Source organism: the organism of the source record quoted next, unplaced genomic scaffold, assembly GCF_019419815.1.
Source record: "Pyrus x bretschneideri cultivar Hongxiangsu unplaced genomic scaffold, Pyrus_bretschneideri_v1 Contig17, whole genome shotgun sequence".
Taxonomy (NCBI): domain Eukaryota; kingdom Viridiplantae; phylum Streptophyta; class Magnoliopsida; order Rosales; family Rosaceae; genus Pyrus; species Pyrus x bretschneideri.
Genome location: NW_025999468.1, coordinates 599,408 through 620,380, shown reverse-complemented (window position 1 = coordinate 620,380; position 20,973 = coordinate 599,408). Strand labels below are relative to the sequence as shown.

The 20,973-nt window shown below is 37.3% G+C and overlaps 1 protein-coding gene across 1 annotated transcript; it reads right to left on the bottom strand.

Moving 5' to 3' along the window:
- Nucleotides 1-10,978: 10,978 nt before the first annotated feature.
- LOC103956978 lies at nucleotides 10,979-20,848 on the bottom strand. Its single transcript, XM_048581795.1, has 8 exons — nucleotides 20,557-20,848; nucleotides 19,227-19,284; nucleotides 12,044-12,776; nucleotides 11,763-11,978; nucleotides 11,550-11,648; nucleotides 11,382-11,462; nucleotides 11,198-11,281; nucleotides 10,979-11,149 (listed from the first exon to the last, which is right to left on the bottom strand). The coding sequence occupies exons 3-8, from the start codon at nucleotides 12,251-12,253 to the stop codon at nucleotides 10,979-10,981; spliced, it is 861 nt and encodes a 286-aa protein (XP_048437752.1). The 5' UTR covers nucleotides 12,254-12,776; nucleotides 19,227-19,284; nucleotides 20,557-20,848.
- Between the last annotated feature and the right edge of the window lie 125 nt (nucleotides 20,849-20,973).

Genomic DNA, 20,973 nt, shown 5'->3' with positions numbered 1-20,973 from the left:
ATTTTACGAAATCACCCTAGAGGTAAAGGGTTTTTGGCTTTCGTTGATCAGTTTATAGTAAGAAGTACTGAATTCTTTTAGCGTATTGCTGAAGTATTCGACGATACGGGCTCGTAGGAGCAAGCAGAAGAGGATTTGAAATTTTGGTTAAAGTTTTACGGAACAGTAAACCGAGAAGCATTTTTAGTTTAATTACTATTTATACTTTATATATATATATATATTATAACCTTATTATTATTTTAAGAGTTGTTAGAAATTTGGTAAAAGAAGAAGAAGAGAACTCGGGGAGGAAAAACAGGATTGGGTGAGCTGCCTAATCGGGAAATATGAAAGGAGAGAATTCTGGCGAATCAAGACAAGAGAGAAGAGGAGACTAACCAACCAGAGGAGAGAACAGGAGGGAAAGGAGGGACAAGGAGAATGAGGGGAAGTCGGGTTCCCTTGACCCGTAACCCGTTTTCAACCCGGTTGGCAAACACCTCCATTTTCTACGATTTTCACCTATTTTTCCGACAAATTGCTTCCAGAAACCTCTTGAGAACTCCTCCACAACCTTCCCTCCATCCATTCCATCTCAAATTTGGAGAGATTTGGCCTTGAAAATGGAGAAATTCGCAAGGAGGGGTGTGGCGGCTTCGGCTTCGAATCACCCAATCCCAAAGCAGTTTCTTTCAATTTCCACCACCCATGGCATCCTCTTGAGGCTTAGAACAAAGCCCAAGCAATGGTTGGGACGACAGAGTTGTTTTGGAGTCGGATTGAACACACCTAAAACCTAGGGTTCCGCACGGTTTTGGTGAAATTGAGGTGCTTCCAAGCCAATTTTGCCTTGGCCACAGGTATAAAGTTTACTCTACTCACTGAGATCTTCATTTCTGTAAATTTTGGTAATTTTTGGAAATAGTTGGATTTTCTGACGAGCAGGGGCGGCCGACCGCCACCCGCAGCGGCACTTGGCCAGGGGGCCGTCAATGTTATTCTTCAGCTAAATGAATTGCCTTGATTTCAGTTTTGGTGATTGTGTAACGTAGATTGATTGTTTGGACCTAAATTCTTTACGTTACGTTACTTGGTGAAAATGTGAATTGACGATCCGACTGTTGGATTGTCACCAAACTTTGATACGTTGTAATATGTCATATTTGAGGATTATAGGAACTTACGGAATGGGAATCCGATTTACGGATCGTCCGAAATTGGAGTTGTAAGTTCATATAATAGAATGTTAACCGTCACTTGGTTTTGGCAATTGACGGAGATCCGACTGTTGGATGGTAATGACATTTTAGGATGTTGTTCTAGAGGTATATTATGAACCTCTGGAAGTTACGAATCAAAAATCTGAGTTGCAAATCTTCTGGATCGATCTACGTAGTGACGTGTTTTATATAAGTTATATTCTATCGATATGATTTCTGAGGCATAATTTGATGATTGTTCTAGGCGCCGATCGTCATGACACCTTGATGTGTTGTGCTAGTGAGTTGTAGGGTGAACTCCAAGTGAGTGGGCTTTTGTTTTCCATATATACCTATATAAATGAGATTTTTCCCAAAAAATCAATTTAAGTGAAAGTATGTTATAAAATGCCTTGCAATGTATATGCCATTTTATTTATGCATAAGTAGTTGCATATAATTATGAATTTGCAAATATGTATAATTATGATTAGCGCTGTGGACGCTCAGGTAAGTATCAGGTAAGTTTAGATGCTAAGTTTGAGATGTGGAAATTTGAGGATGAATATGTTGAGATCTATCGATAGCTCATAAACCTGCACCTCGGTGTTAGTGCTCCCGCCCAGAGTTAGGGCACAGTCTTTCATGTGTTGTTCACCTCCCACACCATATGCTCACCTTGGATCCAAGTTAGGTGCACAGGCTTGTCTTACAAACTACCACAGGTGGTTCTGACTCGTAGGTGATCCGCATTTAATTGCACAGTCTTTACGTGATTGTAGCACTAGAGCATATTTATTTTACACACAGGCTTGTCGTACAGACCACTAGAGGTGGTTCTGACTCGTGTGCAGGATTTGATATGAATTGATATGATGTGAGATTAGTTATGAGCTATAGTTTCAGCCGTGCTGATCACACGATTGGCATGTTATTATTTATGATGAGCTATAATTAATTGTACAGGCCACTGAGGTGGATCCGGCTTATGTGATTTGATTTGAGATGCATCACCTGCTATTACCTTTTTGTCGTATTCGGAGTATGAGCATGGCATACACTCAGTGGCATGTTGATAGTATGACTTGAGATATGATTTATGATGAGTTTATATGTATATATGCTATTTTTCTGGGAAATTATAAAGGTTTTACGGCAAGGGGTTAGAACATTTGAAAAGAGAAAAGGTTTTCAAAAGATTTGTTTTTGCCCACTCACGCGTTTTGTTTTTCGCCCTTCCAGGTTCTAGGTAGCAGAGCTTTGGTGGCCACGAGGAATCCAACATAGTTCTGACAGAATTCACAAAAGTAGGATTCACCTTCAGGTGTTATATCTTAGTAATTGTCCTACTTGACTGCAACTAGACATTTTTATTGCTCTGAATGTGTATTTATACACTTAGACTCGCACTAGCATCATTTCTTAGCTAGTATTGCTAGTGATTCGGTTTTTATTTATTCGTAATTCTATTTATCTTCTTAGCTTCCGCACTGTGCACATGGTTTCGTCACTCTCACGTGACGGTCAGCACGCCCTCCTTAGGACGGGGTGTGTCACTTATGGCACAAAGTTTACAGTAATTTCTCCACCTTAAATGTCTCACCTACCATCTCAAAGCACTTTACGTGACAAAAGACCTTGTCACGCAAGTTTGACTTGACAAGTGCTCTCTCGCACAATAAAATGTTCATCGCGCGACATATTGTTGTTAAATCTGATTTTTTCCGCATTTTTTTGCCAGAGATTGCATGATGAATTGTTCCCTTCATTGTGTGAAGTCTTCTTGCGTGATGAATATCTTCGTCGTCCAAAGTTTTTAATATTTTTTTTGTAGCCACAACGACTTCTTGTGACAACAAGGGTACTTTGTTGCACAAAGGCCACTTACACGACGAAGTGTTTCGTCCCCTAAAAGTTTTGTCGAGCAAGTAGTTTTTTCTACCTCTGTTGTTTTGACACTTTTTAACTTCCTTAGGGTTTACAAAATTGGATTCGAACTTGGATTTAGTGCAAATGAGCAGATAACGATCAATGGATTGTGTTGCGACCAACATGCCTTTTTTGATGCAATTCATTAAAAAAGTCCACTTTTAGATGAGTAATGTTATTCATACCATATTTTTATACCATATTTGCATACCACATTAGGTGGCATCTGATGTGAACAACCTCATTATTTAAATTAATCAGATTTTTAAATTTAATTAAATATTATTTAATAAACCAATAATTGGAAAAAAAAACTGGTTAATTAAATAATGATTATAGCATATTGACACCATTCATATCCACTACAATCCAAATCAATTTTCTTACCAGATTTTCCTAGGCGTTGAAGAACCTAGATGCCGACAATTTGCTTCCTTTCCCTCCTGCTCCTTCAAATCATGAAAGTCTGTGAGAGGCTGGCGGCTTTTGGTGGCGGTGAAAACCGCCAATGAAGCAAATTTCTTGGTCGAAAGGGTGGATACATGATTGGGAGAGCGAAGAAGCACTTGGTTTTGTGGTTTCTTTAGTTGGGAAAACCCAGCTGCAGATTTAAAAGAAGCAGCAGTATACCCAGCAGTGAGAGGGGAAGAAAGGAGAAAGTCTCCTCGTAAATCGTAAACATTATTTAATTAATCATATTTTTCTTAATTATTGGTTTATTAAATAATGTCTAACTAAATTTAAAAATTTGATTAATTTAAATGATATGATTGTCCACATCAAATGTCATTAAGGTGGTATGCAAATATGATACAATAACATAGTATGAATAATATTATTACTTTTGGATTGGAAAAAAAAAAAAAAAAAAACCCTTTAGTATAGTCGTGTATCACAAATCTAAGAGTCGTACGTCCTCACGTTTTAGGGTGATCCAAAACCAAGAAATATTGAAGCATCTTTGGTTAACCTGTGTCCCTCTTTGGTATGGTGAAGGGTCGTGTAAACCTAGTTTCCGCATCCACCCGACATGGCCCCTCCTTGAACTATTGCATGCCTTTGACCAAAGCCAAAAGAAAAGAAATTGTTGATGATGGAATCAAGTAGAGAATACTCTTTTATACCTCTTCTGGATATGTTTCCCACCTGATAATTATCATCACTAAACAATCCCTAGTTCTTGCAGGCACGACAACAATTCTTCTAATTATTAAGATTCAAGTTTAACTGTATTACATTATAAAAGCATAGATTGATCTCTCAAACAGACTTTTGTGGAGCCTGAAAAAAATATAGAAATAAACTCATGTCCTTCTTAATAACTAGATACAATAATAATAATAAAAATAATAATTAAAGAGTGGTTCTACTTATACACTCATTCTACTTCTCACATATCTTCTTAATTTTCAACCGTCGGAACAAATAAATTGAAAATGATGGCTTTTTAGTTTAAATGGTTCATGAGATTTGCATAACACATCACTTTGGTTCCTGAGATTGAAAATCAATAGAAATGGTCCTTGAGATTGTTCACCATCCATTATTTTGATCATTCCGTTAAAAACTCCGTTAAGTGTCCCAGAGCTTTTGGCCGAAAGTTTGGGCAATTTTCAAAGCTTCGTAACTCAATCGTTTCTCAACCAAATTCGACCCATAATATATCAAAATGAAGATATGAAAGTGTAGAACAATATTATACCTATTTGGAAGCCCAATGGTTGCTGAAGATGGTCGGAAAATAGCCTGAAAGGTAACTGATCCGTTGGAAAACTGAAAAACTTGCCAAAAACTGGGTAAACTTTAAATGTTCATAACTTCTTCAATACTCAATGAAATAGAGTGATTCAAAAATGAAAATCATACTTCGCGATGAGACGAAGAAAATAGTACCTTTCTTGATGGATAAATCGTCGTGGTTTAGCCGAAAAATAGCTCGAAAATGGCTGTCTTGGTCTTGAGTTAGCCACTTTCGAACCTTTTTCCGGCCAAACCACGAATAATTAGCCATCTAAAAAGGTACCATTCTCTTTGTCTCATTCAGAAGTATGCTTCATTTTTTAATCACTCAATTTCGTTGAGTATTGAAGAAGTTATGAACGTGTAAAATTTACCCAATTTCTGACGAGTTTTCCAGTTTTCCCGTGAACCAGTCAACTTTCAGGTTATTTTCCGACTATCTTCGGCAACCATTAGGCTTCCAAATAGGTATAATCGTGTTCTACACTTTCCTATTTTCATTTTGATATATTATGGGTCGAATTTGGTTAAGAAACAATTGAGTTACGAAGCTTTGAAAATTGCCCAAACCTTCGACCAAGAGCTTTGGGACACTTAACAGAGTTTTTAATGGAAAGTGTTAAGAATTATCTTTGTAATATATTTGTAATATTTACTTTCTTAATTTAGTCTAGATGAAATCCCACCAAAGGTGGATCACGAATTTCTAGCCTTAGAAATAGGTGTAATTGAATGTTGTATTTGTATATATACCTTGTATTGTTGACAATGAGAGCAATCAGAAAATCATTCACCCAATTGCTTATTATTCAAACCTTAGTCAATTTGCCCTTCAATCTTCCTTTGGCTTCTTAAGATGGTATTAGAGCACCATTCTAGTGCCTGATTTCTCATTTCTCAAAAATGCCATGTCAAATCAAATCAAATTTTCCCTTGTTAGAAAACACAAAATCCAATCTTCCAACACCACACCAAATCAAACACTTTCAGAAAAGACAAAACCCAATTCTCAAAAATATTTCCACAGCATCAAATGCTTATTTGACTAAGCATCACATGCATCATCAGCAAATTCATCATCACCAACAACTGTATCATCAGCCGAAACATGTTTATGGTGCATGTTGCCTATGAATGCAGCCAATTCATGCTACCAGCATGGACCGCAAGGCACCTGCCTTCTTACATGCTACCAACGCAACAAATGTCTCTGCATGTACAACCCAAACTTCCAATTGGGGCTAATAGTGTCAAAGCTTTCATGTGCCAACCAAGTACTCTTAAATGGGCTTTTTGCAAAGGAGCTTCAACAACTTGCCTATGCCATATGTATAATGAATGCAAACCGTGTCTTTGGTAATAACAATTCTTATGCAAGTGTTTCAGGTTTGCCACCTTCTACAGATGTCTCAATTAATTCTGCCTTCACTAAACCTTAGATTTTGAATAGCGGAGCCACTGATCACATCACTTATGATTCTACACTTTTCACTAAGACAGAATCTTGCCCAGTACCCATTGTTAATTTACCCACTGGATCCACAGTCCCAATCATTTCCATTGGCATTGTACCTTTCAACTCAAATATCACATTAGACAAAGTTTTACGTGTTCATTCTTTCCACTTAAATCTCATGTATGCTAGTAAATTCACTGATTCTTTAAACTGTTGTATCTTTTGTTTCCCATTTTCTGTGTCTTGCAGGACTTGGCTAAGGGGAAGATGATTGGTTCAGGTAAACAATGTGGTGGTCTCTATTACACGTCTTCGTTATAGTGAACACCTGTCTCAAATCAAGTTTCCCACCCCACCAGTTTGTGGCATATGCGACTTGGTCATCCGTCCCCTTCTCGTCTCAAATTGGTGACTACATTCCTAACTTCCAAAAATATTTCTTTTGATGCTAATTGCAGTATTTGTCCCATGGCCAAACAAACAAAACTTCCATTTCCTTTAAGTTCTATATCAACACATGCTTCATTCGATTTGTTACATTGTGATATTTGGCCACACAAAGTTCCCACACATTCAGGGGCACGTTTCTTTCTTACCATTGTGGATGATTTCACAAGATGCACATGGGTATTTTTGATGCAACATAAGTTTGAAACTCAACATCTTTTAAAATCTTTTGTTGTTTTTGTTCATACTTAATTTCATGCCCAAATTAAAGCCATCAAAGTTGACAACGGGTCTGAGTTTTTTTTCCATGAGAGATTTTTTTTTTCAAACGAATGGAATTAAATATCAATGCACAATGTGTTTATGCTCCACAACAAAACGGAGTTGCCGAACGCAAACATTGTCATATTCTCACCGTAGCATGAGCCTTATTGTTCCAATCTCACTTACCTCTTTCTTTTTGGGGAGAATGTGTCTTAACTGCTGTCTACCTAATTAACCACCTATCATCACCACTTTTATCCACCAAGTCACCTTTTGAGTTGTTATATAACCGGCCACCATCTTTTGATCACCTGAAAGTATTTGGTTGTTTATGTTATGCAACTGTTGTTCATCTTACTCAAAATTTTGATCCCCATGCCAAATGCTACATCTTTGTTGGGTTTAACACACGACCATGTGTCTGACTCACCAGTTAACCTTACCCCACCTGCTAGCCCGTTACTCCAAGCACCACATAATCATATCCTACCTATCTTACTAGATAATTCTATCACCCCTACCTCACCAAATAATCCCAACATACCTACGTTAATCCCTTTCACCTGTGTTCCCTCTTCCACTTCTTCCGCACCTTCTGACATCCCCTCACACTCGGTCAACCCAACTCCTTTCCATTTATCCTCTTCCGAGCCCACACTTTAACCCACACAATCTATACCACCTCTGCGTCAGTCCCTTCGTTCCAAACACCCTCTGGCATGGCATAGCGACTACCACATGTCCAACCAAGTCAATCATTCTACCTCGACGCCTCGTTCTTCAGGTACTCGATATCCTCTTTCTCATTTTCTTTCTTACTCTCATTTTTCTTCTGCCCATTATGTTTTTCTAGCTAACATTACAGGTCCCACCGAGCTTACTTCATATGCTTAAGCTATCCATGATCCAAATTGGTGACATGTCATGCATGCAGAATTAGAGGCTTTGGAGCAAAATAACACATAGAGTATGGTTCATTTACCCATTGGTCATAAACCGATTGGATGCAAATGGGTCTACAAATTAAATACAAGTCTGATGGCACCATTAAACGATACAAAGCTCAGCTAGTTGCTAAGGGCTACACTCAGGTTGAGGGCATTGATTATCAAGAGACATTTTCCCCTACTACAAAGCTTACCACTTTTTGATGTTTCATTATTATTGTTGCTGCCCGCAATCGGTTCATCTACCAGTTGGACATCTAGAATGTTTTCCTTCATGGAGATTTACACAAAGTAGTTTACATGGAGCCTCCTCCTGGTCTTCACTAATAGGGGGAGAACATTGTATGTCGGCTCAATAAATCCCTCTGTGGACTCAAACAAACCTAGAAATTAGTTTTCCACTTTTTCAAATAGTGTACAAAAGGCTGGTTATCAATAATCAAAGGCTGATTATTCACTATTTACCAAGGCCGAAGGTAATTCATTTACTGCAGTGCTTATCTATGTTGATGACATACTTATCACAAGAAATGATCTTCAAGAAATGGAACATCTCAAAAAGTTTCTTCTCCAATGCTTCTATAACAAAGACCTCGGAGATTTCAAATATTTTCTAGGCATCGAGTTCTCCCATTCCAAGAAAGGTATTTTCATGTCTCAAAGAAAATATGCACTAGATATTTTGCAGGACCCAGGACTTATAAGCGCACGCCCAGACAAATTTCCTATAGAGCAAAATTTGAAGCTTACTTCCACAGATGGAACGTTGCTAAATGATCCAACTAAGTACAAAAGATTGGTTGGGAGACTGATTTATCTTACTGTCACAAGGCCTGGTATAGTTTACTCTGTTCGAACATTGAGTGAGTTTGTGCATCAGCCTCACAAACCTTATTGGGAAGCTGCTTTACGAATCCTCAAATACATCAAAGGTACTCCTGGTTAAGGTTTGTCTTTTCTTGCCTCCAACAATCTTGCCTTGAAAGATTTTTGTGATTCAGATTGGGGAGGTTGTCATGCCACTAGAAGGTCAGTTACTAGATATTGTGTATTTCTTGGAAACTCTCCCATCTCATAGAAGTCTAAGAAACAAACCATTGTTTCTAGATCATTAGCAAAAGCCGAATATCGACCTATGGCTAACACATGTTTGGAGCTCACTTGGCTGCACTATATATTACAGGATTTAAAAGTCCCACAAAGAGCTCCAACATCATTGTTCTGTGATAATCATGCAGCTTTGCATATTGCAACAAATCTAGTTTTCCATGACTATATGAAGCACATTGAAATAGATTGTCACATAGTTCGAGAAAAACTGCAGGTTGGAATGTTCACAAAAGCCTTAGGGAAAGATCAATTTATGACACTACGTGACAAGTTGAGATTTCATGACATTCACTCTCCAACTTGAGGGGGAGTGTTAAGAATTATCTTTGTAATATATTTGTAATATTTACTTTCTTGATTTAGTCTAGATCAAATCCCACCAAAGGTGGATCACAAATTTCTAGCCTTAGAAATAGGTGTAATTGAATGTTGTATTTGTAGATATACCTTGTATTGTTGACAATGAAAGCAATCAGAAAATCATTCACCCAATTGCTTATTATTCAAACCCTTGTCAATTCGCCCTTCAATCTTCCTTTGGTTTCTTAATTGAAAGACCAAAATAATGGATGGTGGATAATCTCACGGACCATTTTAGCTAAAAAATCGAAAATGATCAATGCAAAAAAATTAACAAAAGTGTGTGGAAAGTTAAAATGAGTGTGTAAATAGCACTACCATATATATATATATATATATATCTATATATATATATATATTATATATATATATAATATAATATAATATATATATATATACAATATAATATAATATAATATAATTATAAAATTAAATGTACACAACACAACTTTCAAAATGCTCCAAAGACATTGGATGGAAAGGGTCAATTCGACTTGTGGCAATCAAATTGCATGAGGCGATGAAAATCCTCTAATACAAACATTTAGATACAACCAATAATTATAAATTTGGAAGTAGTTTGGTCTTATTAGTTACAACAGAAGATTACTTAAGTATAAGTTTTAGCAACCTTTATTTGTTGACAAAAGCATAGGGTACTACTTTGCAATTGTTCGCAATCCTCTAAAAGAATGCCAATCACTATCATCACTAGTAGAAAAAATACTTTGCATGACATAGGTACCTTCATCGACAAAGTAAAAAATCGTTGCCTGAAAAATAACGCAACGAAACCTTCGTCGCGCGCTAACTATCGTGCCAAGGCAGTGACAGTAGGGTTTGCGTGACGAAGAAGAAACATACGTCGCACAAAGCCACTTTGTGCGACGCACATCTCTACATCACACAAAGATTCTTTGAGCGACGCACATCTCTATGTCACACAAAGTGGCTTAGGTGGCTTTGCGCGACGTAAGGACATGTGCCTTACGTCGCACAAAGCCTCTTTGCGCAATGTAGAGATGCGTGTCGCGTAAAGCCTCTTTGCGCAACGTAGAGATATGTGTTGCGCAAAGTGGCTTAGGTGGCTTTGCACGACGTAGGGACATGCGCACAAAGTGGCTTAGTGGCTTTACACGACATAGGTTTCTTCTTCATCGCACGTGGCTTAGTGGCTTTACACGACATAGGTTTCTTCTTCATCGCGCAAACCCTTTCTTTTGTTTTGGCCAAAAATATTTTCTTTTTAATTTTTAATAAATATTGTAATTAAATTCTAAACAATAATTAATTAACCAAGAAAAAAGTATTTAATTATAAAATATATCAAAATGTACATACAAGATGTCCGAACAAAAAAGAAAAAACTACAAGTAGTTTTCTAGGTTTGATACATCAGGCTACTGGGCATCGGCAGGGCCAGGTAGCTCGAAGGTCGAAGGTGGAGCAAGATCAGGTGCTGGTAACGAGATTTGGAGGCCTAACATCTGTATGGCTCGTACAGGGCTTCTCACCTACACAGCATAGGTCCTCATCTCCTTGTCCTAGGTCCTTATTTGCTCGCCTTGGACCGCAAGCTGACCCTTTAGGGTTGTCACTTCCTCCTTCAATGCATCAACCTTTGCTATGTTCGATCTGGAAGAAAAGGCACCCGTCTCACTAACCTGCGCTTTCCCCATATACCGAACAACCTTGCCATGACGACGACTGAAGTTCTAATCTAGGACATCAGTCAGGATCTGAAAACTTGCATTCTCGGATACCATGACGTCCTTGATCGGGGTTTTCGAGGGAAGGTGCGATGTTGCTTCTTGGAGAACAGCAATGCGTTTTTCCACCATAACAGCCTGTAATAATAAAGAAAAACATATAATGTTTAATATCAAAATATAAATAATATTTGAACGATTCATACATATAATAATAATAACAATTACATATACTTACATGAAGCTGCTCAGTGATCTCATCACCAGGTCGAACGTAAACGTCCTCTAACATGTCGATATCTAGGAACTTAGAACCTTCCTAAAGAAAAAAAAAACATTAAGAAAATTTTATTAATCAATAATAATAAATAAATTGTATAAAATTTCAAAATTAATATACTTTTACCTGACGTCGTGCCTTAAGCCTATATGAAAAGGACTTCGAATCGAAATGGTGGAGAAGTGTCTTTGACTCTCGAGCTTCCATGCCAACAACATATTTCTTCTGTTAAACACACAATATACATGTTAGTGCGACTATTTGAAATAAATTAATAAAAAAAGCTTAAAAAAATAACTTAAACAATAATAAATTATTATTAAAATATTATGTACATACCACAAATTTTGGGTCCGTAAAATGTTTGCAAAGCCACTCCCAATCCTCCAGCTGGTCCTGCAACTCGATTGGACCATGCAGGTGAGCAATCTTCGGATCATCCCATCGCTTAAAATACATGTGAAGATTGTTCTTCCAATGTTTATACCGGGTTGCTAAGGTCTCTTCTAAGTAGGCCATGGCCTCGAGGGATATGTCCTGCAAATCATAAATGACCTACAAATATGAAAAACAATAAAATAATAGTAAGAAATTTAATAATATTAAGATAATATACTAACCGACAACTTATCTTGTACTAGTTTCTTCGTCTCCTTAGGAATTTCTGCCCAAGATTGCCACTGCACAGGAAAATTTTGTCGAATAACAACTCCACAGCTACTAACGACGCTGCTATGCTGCTGTGATGTAACGGCCCCAAGATATCGCGAGTCATACGCAATCTTGATCTTGGAAGCGGTTTGACGTACGCTTTGTGCCGACTTCAACATTTGATTAGGCCCTTTAGTGTTTTTTTTAGCTAGCAAAAATACGTAAATGGTGAAAACCCTAAGCTTAAATTTTTACCAAAAATTCGACACGACCTCCCCTAATAGTATAGCATTTCCCAAAACCTTAAAATAGTAAAATAACAGTAATTCACAACCTGCAACACATTTTCACAATCCAGCAAATTTTCACCATCATAAAAATAATAGTTTTAAAATGAAAAAAAAAAATACAATGTAGTGAGAATTAGAAAAAACTACCTGGCTGGGAGGCCTCACTCTCAACTTTGGATGCTGAGGAAGTGTGATCAAAAGGCTCTGGTGAGGCTGCCGTGCATTAAGCGACTAAACCGACATTGATGATGTTGATGAGATGGGCACCTGGGATGCCGTAGGAATAGTCTCAGTAAATGGTGTAAGCTCCCCAATCAACGGAGCACTCACACCTAGAGCAATAAATGCTGATGATGTGGGAAGCACATTGGTCACACTCTGACGACGAGTGATCAACTGCAACATCTATACACTTTTTGAACCATAAAATTATAACATTAGAAACTAATCCTTTCTTGCATTTGTTCACATATATATATATATATATATAAAGCAGTAGTGCAACGGTAGAAACAATACTAATTAAAGATGGTTAATAGCAAAAAATTAGGAGCAAGAGTTCCTGTAGAATTGAAAGTAACAGTAGATAAACTTAACAAATCCCAATAAGCAGCTAAAATAAGAAGTACTCTATAATAGATAACACTAGTGACACATCAGCTTAAGTAAGCTGATGTGTTGTCTTAAGATAGTTACGTGGTGTAAATATAAGTTTGCTATGTAGTGAGCTATATATATTATCCTAAAGGGATAAAGTCTGTAATGTTCATTCTTCACATAAATAAGAAAATCAGTCTTCCTTTCTTAGCTTTTATCTTCAAGCTCTCTCTGTTACATGCATGGTGGTTTATGATTTCGATCATGGTATCATCGTGAGCTATATGCTTAGCAGCATTTAATTTCTTCGTATCTCGTCGTCTACGCTTTGTTTGGTACTCATTCTTCAGTTCGTCGACTCTGCGATCTATCTTTGGGACTTCACGATTTCCGCTCGCCATTGAGGTTTTTCTTTCTGATCTGATTCTTGTTGCGCTCTGTTATTTGTGGAATTTAATCAATCTTGCTGCTATCTACGTTCTTGTGCACTTCAATTTTATTTTTAGTCATGTTGGATGTTCTGATTGATTTGGACTTGAAAACCCTAGCTCTTGATCTTTGCAATTGCTTTGAATCTTTGATTTTGGGAAGATTTGTTGTTGCTGATTCTCTGCTTTATTGTTACTTCTACTAGAAGTTGTCATTTGTCTAGAATTCATCAATTGTGCAAGTTTATCATGCCTATCTCTAACTCTTCGGCTATGGATATTTTTCGCAACAATTCTAATTTCATGTTTATTAAATTGGATGACACAAATCATGTGTCTTGGAGTGCTAAAATCCAACGATTGTTGAAAGGATATCATTTGCTTGGGTATATTGATGGTAGTCTTCCATGTCCTAATTCTACTAGTGAGTCCTTTCAACAATGGATTGATCATGATACCGCTATCATGAACATGTTTATTACTACCAGAACTGAGGAGGCATTTTCTGAAATAATGAATTATGAGACTTCCCTTGAGGCTTGGGTTACATTGTAGGAACGCTTCTCTTCTATTTCTGAGGCAAGTCTTATGCAATTGAAAACTAATTTGCAAACCATTCAAAAACGATCAGACTCCATTGAAGTCTATTTGAGCTAAATTAAGACCGCTCACCAACATTTAGCTTGTGCGGGTTTTACTGTCACTAATAAGATATTGTTTTGATTACATTGAATGGCCTTCCGGTTGAATATAATCACTTATGCTCCGATATTCAAGCTCGACCGGTTGCTATTACTATATTTGAGTTACGTTCTCTACTTATTGCTGAAGAAAGTGATATTTCTAAAGTTAATACTATCATGAATGCTTCAATGCTTGCTGCCATGGTTGCTAAGGGTTTATCTTTTTCTACATCTTCCACAACTGAACCTGTACTTAATTTTTCCAGTAAGACTTATTCTTCCGTTAACTCAAATTTGTCTGAACATATGCTTAGAAGTTCATCTTAGCCACCATATTCTTAGGGCAATTCATATGACGTTTCTTGGTCTCGTGGAGACCATACTGGTGCTCAATTTAATCGTGGAAAAGGAAATTACAAAAACAAATACAATGGAGGGGGTCGATATAATGGAGGTTATGGTCATTCTCAATATTCTGGCCATAATTTTACTTTATTTCCAGTTGGAGACCTCAATTTTTCAATGGCGGACAATCTTTTCACCTTGGCATTTTTCAAAATCGTAATGGTGGTTATAATGGTGGACAATTTCCTTCATTTCAATCTGGTGGATTACAGTTTTATAATGGGGGACAATTTCCTCACTTTGGTAGTTATCAAGGTTCTTATGGTGGTTCCCCTCAATTTTCCCATGGAGAATGATCTTCTTCACATGGAGATGGTTCATACTACTATGTTCCTCCACATAATGGACAAGGAGTTCTTGGTCCAAGTGCACCATTATATCTTGCACCACCACCATCTCCACCAATTTCTAGTGTCTTAACATCTAGCTCATCCATAATACCTTGTCAGATTTGTAAGCAGCTGAGTTATACTGGTACTGATTGTCCTCATCGCTACAATTATGTTGTGCAAGGAAACAGTCCCCCTTCAGTGCAAGCCTTCACTGCCATGTCTTAGTGCTATTTTAACCTCCAAATATTTGGCTCACAGATGGTGGTGCAACTCATCATATGGTCTCAGATATCAACTGTCGTACTGCAGTGTGACCTTGCTCTCCAACTGATACCATTACAGTAAGTAATGGTGTTGCACTCCCTATTTTACATATTGGGGATGCTACTTTAACTCTTGGTTCTCGAGTTTTTCATTTGCGTAACGTGTTGCATGTTCCTCAACTAAGTCATCATTTTTTATCAATAAAACGATTTTGTTTGGACAACAAGTGTCGTTTCTTTTTTGATGAGGTTATTTTTGAAATTCAGGAAAAAATGGAGAAGGTTATGTACCAAGGCCAAAGCACTGATGGCTTGGTACCCCATTCTTATCCAAATTAAGCTTGATCCAACTTTTATCAAACGTGTTTTTCTTAGTTAGAAGATCAATTCACACCTGTGGCATCAACACTTTGGTCATCTGCTAATGATGTTACTTCCATTTTGTTGTCTTATGCTAATATCTCTTGTTCTGTAGATTCATGTTCAATGATATGTCAATCTTGTTTGAAGGGTAAAATGACTCGTTTGCCTTTTTTTCTAGTGTAAATAGAGCTAGAAAAGCTTTTCATAAGGTCCATACTGATGTTTGGGGGCCAAGTCCACATGTTTCTATCTCAGGATATCGATATTATGTTGTGTTTGTTGATGACTGTACTCGCTACTGTTGGATCTATCCACTTGTGAATAAATCCAAGGTTTTTGGATATTTTGTTCAATTCTATGCATATATTTCCAATTATTTTTCAAAGTCTATAAAGATATTACAGAGTGATGGTGGTGGTGATGGTAAGTTCATTAGTAAAGTGTTTCAAGAATTTGTTGGATCTAAAGGCATTCAACACATGAAATTATGCCCATATACTCCACAACAAAATGGGATGACAGAGAGAAAGCATCGACACTTGGTTGAAACAGCTATTTCTCTTCTTTCTATAGCCTCATTACCTCTGAAATTTTGGTTTCATGCTTGTTCTACAGCAAACTATCTTATTAATCAGATGCCAACCAAAGTTCTAGATATGAAGTCTCATTTTGAGAAGCTTTTTGGTTCACTTCCTGATGTTACTACTCTTAAAGTTTTTGGTAGTGCTTGTTATCCACTATTACGATCATATAATCACAATAAGTTGCAAGAAAGGACTGACCAATGTGTGTTTATTGGGTATACTCTTGACTGACCAATGTGTGTTTATTAGGTATACTCTTGATTACAAAGGCTACATATGCTATCATATTGCATCTGTAAGGGTTTATGTATCAAGGCATGTTATTTTTGATGAAGGCGTGTTTCCTTTTGCATTAATTAAGGCCATTGATCCTACACCGATGACTAGTTCATTTTTCACTTTTATTACTCCTTTATGTGCTACTCCAAGGTCTTCAGAAGCTATAAATTTGGCTCCTATCCATATGCAGTCTGCTGATACTTCTACAGTGGTACAAAATATTCCTCATCGAGTCAATCAAGATTCACAGCCTCCAGCTGTTCATTCTGTTCCAAAGAATCATTCTGGTGCTTCCATGTCATCTGCATCCACTACTTTTAATTCCTCATAATCACCATCCTATGATCACTTGAGCAAAGTCAGGAATTACCAAGAAACGCGCACTTCATGCCTCCATTTCTCCTAATCCTAGTCTTGTTGAACCCAAGACATATCGACATGCCATGAAAGTTCCTGAATGGTATAAAGCAATGCAAAAAGAATACCAAGCTCTTCAACAACAATAGACATGGTCTCTTGTTCCACTTCTTGCTTCAAGGAGCTTAGTTGGTTGTAAATGGGTTTTTAAACTCAAGAAGAATGTTGAAGGTTCAGTATCTAGACACAAAGCCCGATTAGTTGCCAAAGGTTATTTGCAAGAGGAAGGAGTGGATTATGATGGAAATTTTAGTTCGGTTGTTAAGCACACTAATGTTTGAATTGTTCTTACCCTTGCTACTAATTTTGGTTGGACAATTAAGCAATTAAACGTCAAGAATGCCTTCCTTCATGGCTTTCTTTCTGAGGAAGTATACATGCAACAACCCCCTGGCTTTGTGAATTATACTTCTCCTCACTTGGTTTGCCAATTACACAAATCTCTATATGGTTTAAAACAGGCTTCACGAGCCTGGAATGAACGTTTCACTACTCATGTTTTGGGCTTGGGATTTCAACAATCACAATCAAATTCTTCTCTATTTGTTCAACGCACAGATTTCGTTGTTATCATTTTATTACTCTATGTTATTGATAGTCTCTTAACTGGGAATAACTCGGCTGCTTTGGATTCCTTTGTCAAGACTCTCAACTCCGAATTCGATATGAAAGATCTTGGTCAGTTGTCCTATTTTCTTAGGCTTTATATTCATTATGAACCTGAAGGTATCTTTGTGAATCAAGTTAAATACGTAACTGAGTTACTGTTGAAAGCTGGTATGACTGAGTGCAAACCTTATGCAATTCTCTTATTCCAGAAGCCAAACTATTAAAGTATAAAGGAGAACCTCTAGCTGATCTATTCTTGTTTCGGAGCTTAGTAGGAGGATTGCAATATCTTACATTTAGTAGGCCTGATTTATCTTTCGCTGTTAATACGATTTGCCAATTCATGCATAGACCTACTACACTTCACTTCATGGCTGTCAAACGTATACTAAGGTATCGTAAGGGCACTATTGAGTATGGTATTCAATTTTCTAGAGGCAATTTAGATTTGCAAGCCTACTATAATGCAGATTGGGTTGGTGGCCCCAATAACCGATGTTTTACATCTAGTTTTGTTATCTTTTTGGGCTGCAATTCTATTGCTTGGGGTGCAAAGAAGTAGCCTACCGTGTCTCGTTCTTCGACCGAGGCAGAATATTGAAGTTTGGCTCAAACTGCTTGTGAGTTACACTGGATCCGACAACTTTTATGTGATCTTCATCTTTATCTAGCTAGACCTCCTAGTTTGTGGTGTGATAATATCTCTGCAATTACCTTAGCTCATAATCCTATCTTTCATGGTCGTACTAAACACATCGAGGTGGATGTTCATTTCATTCGTGAACGTGTTCATAAGAAAGATTTAGTGATTTCTCATGTCTCTAGTTCTAATCAAATTGCCGATATTATGACCAAGGGGATCCATTCCCCTCAATTCTTATTTTTACGCAGCAAACTCATGCTACAGAATCCTACCATGAGGTTAAGGGAGGCTAATAGATAACACTAGTGACACATCAGCTTAAGTGAGCTGATGTGTTGTCTTAAGATAGTTAAGTGGTGTAAATATATGTTTGCTTTATGTAATGAGCTATATATACTATCCTAAAGGGATAAGGTCTGTAACGTTCATTCTTCACATAAATAAGAAAATTAGTCTTCCTCTCTTAGCTTTTATCTTCAAGCTCTCTCTGTTACATTCATGGTGGTTTATGATTTCGATCACTTTATGGTTAATAGTAGGGGTGGGCACAGGGCCGGGCCGAGCCCAATTTTGAAGGGATCGAACTGGACTCGGATTTAAAAGAGACGGGCTGGGCCAGGCTGAGGATAACACTTTCTAATATAAGAACCGGACCTTACCCGGCCTGGTTCAAACGAGCCAGTTCGGACCAGGTCTATATATTCTCCCAATGCAGTGTGCATATTTTACAATTTGCACAAATTTACTCCCTGCACAGATTCTCCTAGGGAAATGAATAGCCTTATGGTAAAGTTCCTTTGTTTTTATTACTAGTTAAATTGTAATAGGCCCCCTTGGCATTTGAAGAGGGCTAGCAAATTTACTTTAGGTGAGATATGGACATGATGTTAATCCCAAAAGGGTGTTGGAAGATCGATTTGATGAAATATTTGTCGGAGTATCAGAGCATGACCAAGCATGAAAAATCGGCTACATTGCCCACAAAAATAGATTAGGATTTAGGGTTAGAATATGAACTGATTTAATTGGCTCTGCCCCATCAAAGTTTTAAGGGGCACTCGGGCCCTGAAAAAAAAAAAAAAAAAAAAAAAAAAAAAGTGATACAATTGAGGTAAGCTTAAATATGGTTATGGTGTCAATTTAGAAAATAGTGAAATGAAGCTTGTTCCAGAAATGTGCATCAATGACGGGTTAGATAAAGGAGCATGACAGGCATGACTTCTTTCTTAAGAAAGAAAAGAAAGCAAAGTTGAGCTTACCTAAAACCTTCTTCTTCCTTTGTCCTTATAGCTTGGGCAGAGTATATAGTTGATCCAACTGCAATTGCGTAATGATTAGGAATAAGAATCAATACAAGACATAGTTGAAGAAGGATAAGGAGAAAAGCAAACTATAAGTTTACACACATTCCCGAATTTTTTGGTTCACCAAATTAGGGGCTGAGGCTGAGAAGACAGAAACCATGCTACATGTACCTGAAATGAAGATTTTTGCCGCCTCCTTCAAGGAACCTAAATCTATTATGTCTTTGGCCTATCCAACTAGCATGTATTAGATAAATTTGTCTTACATTAGCATTTATCAAGCAATTTAGAAAGAATAGATGACGGAATTGCCTAATGTGGATTCATGACGATATAGGAAGATGTTATGCTTCTAAAATCTGATCAACAGTGAACAAGATGGTGACTTTACTCTAAGATATCTATACATATTGCAAGATTTATAACTAAAAAAGCCAAAATATCTGAAGGCTCAACAAGTAATGAAAGGTGAGGTTTTCAAAAGAACATTACTGAAAAGTAGGCATAGTTTGTAAAAGTAAGACCACCCATGATACATGAGCTGAAAAGGAAGTCAGAGAGAGAAAGATCTAACTCTAAAATTAAAACCATCGACTGAAACCATACATGCAATGAGAATATTTGGATGACAAACTCCAATGAAAAACCTAATCTAAGAGGAGATAAACAGCTAAAGTATGTCTATATAACTGTAAAAGTTCCACACCACCAGCCATCTCCTCACATAAATAACACCAGAAAAATATATCAGTATGCTTATGCAAAAATAACACTACCCTTATGCCCATAACACATTCGATTTGGCCAGATACCACCTCAATAAACAATTAAACACAGTGGTTACAAACCAACAAAATTAACAAGAAAGAATGGGGGAGAGAACAAGAAAAAGGCACGACATTCATCAAATCAACGCAGTACTATTGTTAATTCATGTATGTGCACAGACATGCTTTAGTAATATAGCCATAGGGTAAATCAGTGACTATCACTACCAACCTCTAAAAAGGTGATCTTGAGTGAATTGGATAAGTGAATTCAATATCAGGGATCTTGCCTAATAATCAAACTGAAGGAATCCAATATTAATACATGGGAAGAAAAAAAACATTGGAGAAACAGTATATAAAACAGAACATGAAACACAGACATTCGATTGTAAATTTTAAGAAAACCCTAAATGGTGGCAACAGAACAATCATCAATCTACAAATTCTAATTTAAAAACCCTAAAATCCCTACACAAGAAATTCACATTAATAACAAAACCCTAATTCAAAATTACCTAAATTTTAGAGGGATGATGGCTGGTAGCAATGTCCTCGACGACAGTGACGGGGTGATTGTGGTCGCGACGGCGGGGGTGTTGTCGAAGTGGAGAGAATTGACGGTGGGGTAAAGGGTTGATGGCCTGAGTTCTCTGGGATGTCGTCAAGAAGGATGATGGGTGGTGTCGTTATGTTGGTCGACAGCAGTGATGGCTGGTAAGCACTGTGAAGAGGCGAACGATTGAGAGTTGGAGAGTCGAGGGACTGAGAGTCTAACAGAGTGGAAGGCTTTTGCGCAAAGTGCCTATTAAAAAAAAAAAAAAAAAAAAAAAAAGGGAAAACTTGGGAAATTTTTTTTAAAAAAAACGCCTATTTTTTATTATTGCATTGCCAAAATTATCATAAATGACGCGACGCAGGTATACATTTCGATG

Excerpts from the sequence above, each read along its gene's own strand:
- LOC103956978 (XM_048581795.1), bottom strand. The coding sequence starts at position 12,253 with ATGTTGAAGTCGGCACAAAGCGTACGTCAAACCGCTTCCAAGATCAAG. Across the intron at positions 11,282-11,381 it reads AGATCACTGAGCAGCTTCAT|GCTGTTATGGTGGAAAAACG; the intron begins GTAAGTATATGT and ends TTATTATTACAG. Across the intron at positions 11,150-11,197 it reads CCCCGATCAAGGACGTCATG|AACTTCAGTCGTCGTCATGG; the intron begins GTATCCGAGAAT and ends GTCCTAGATTAG.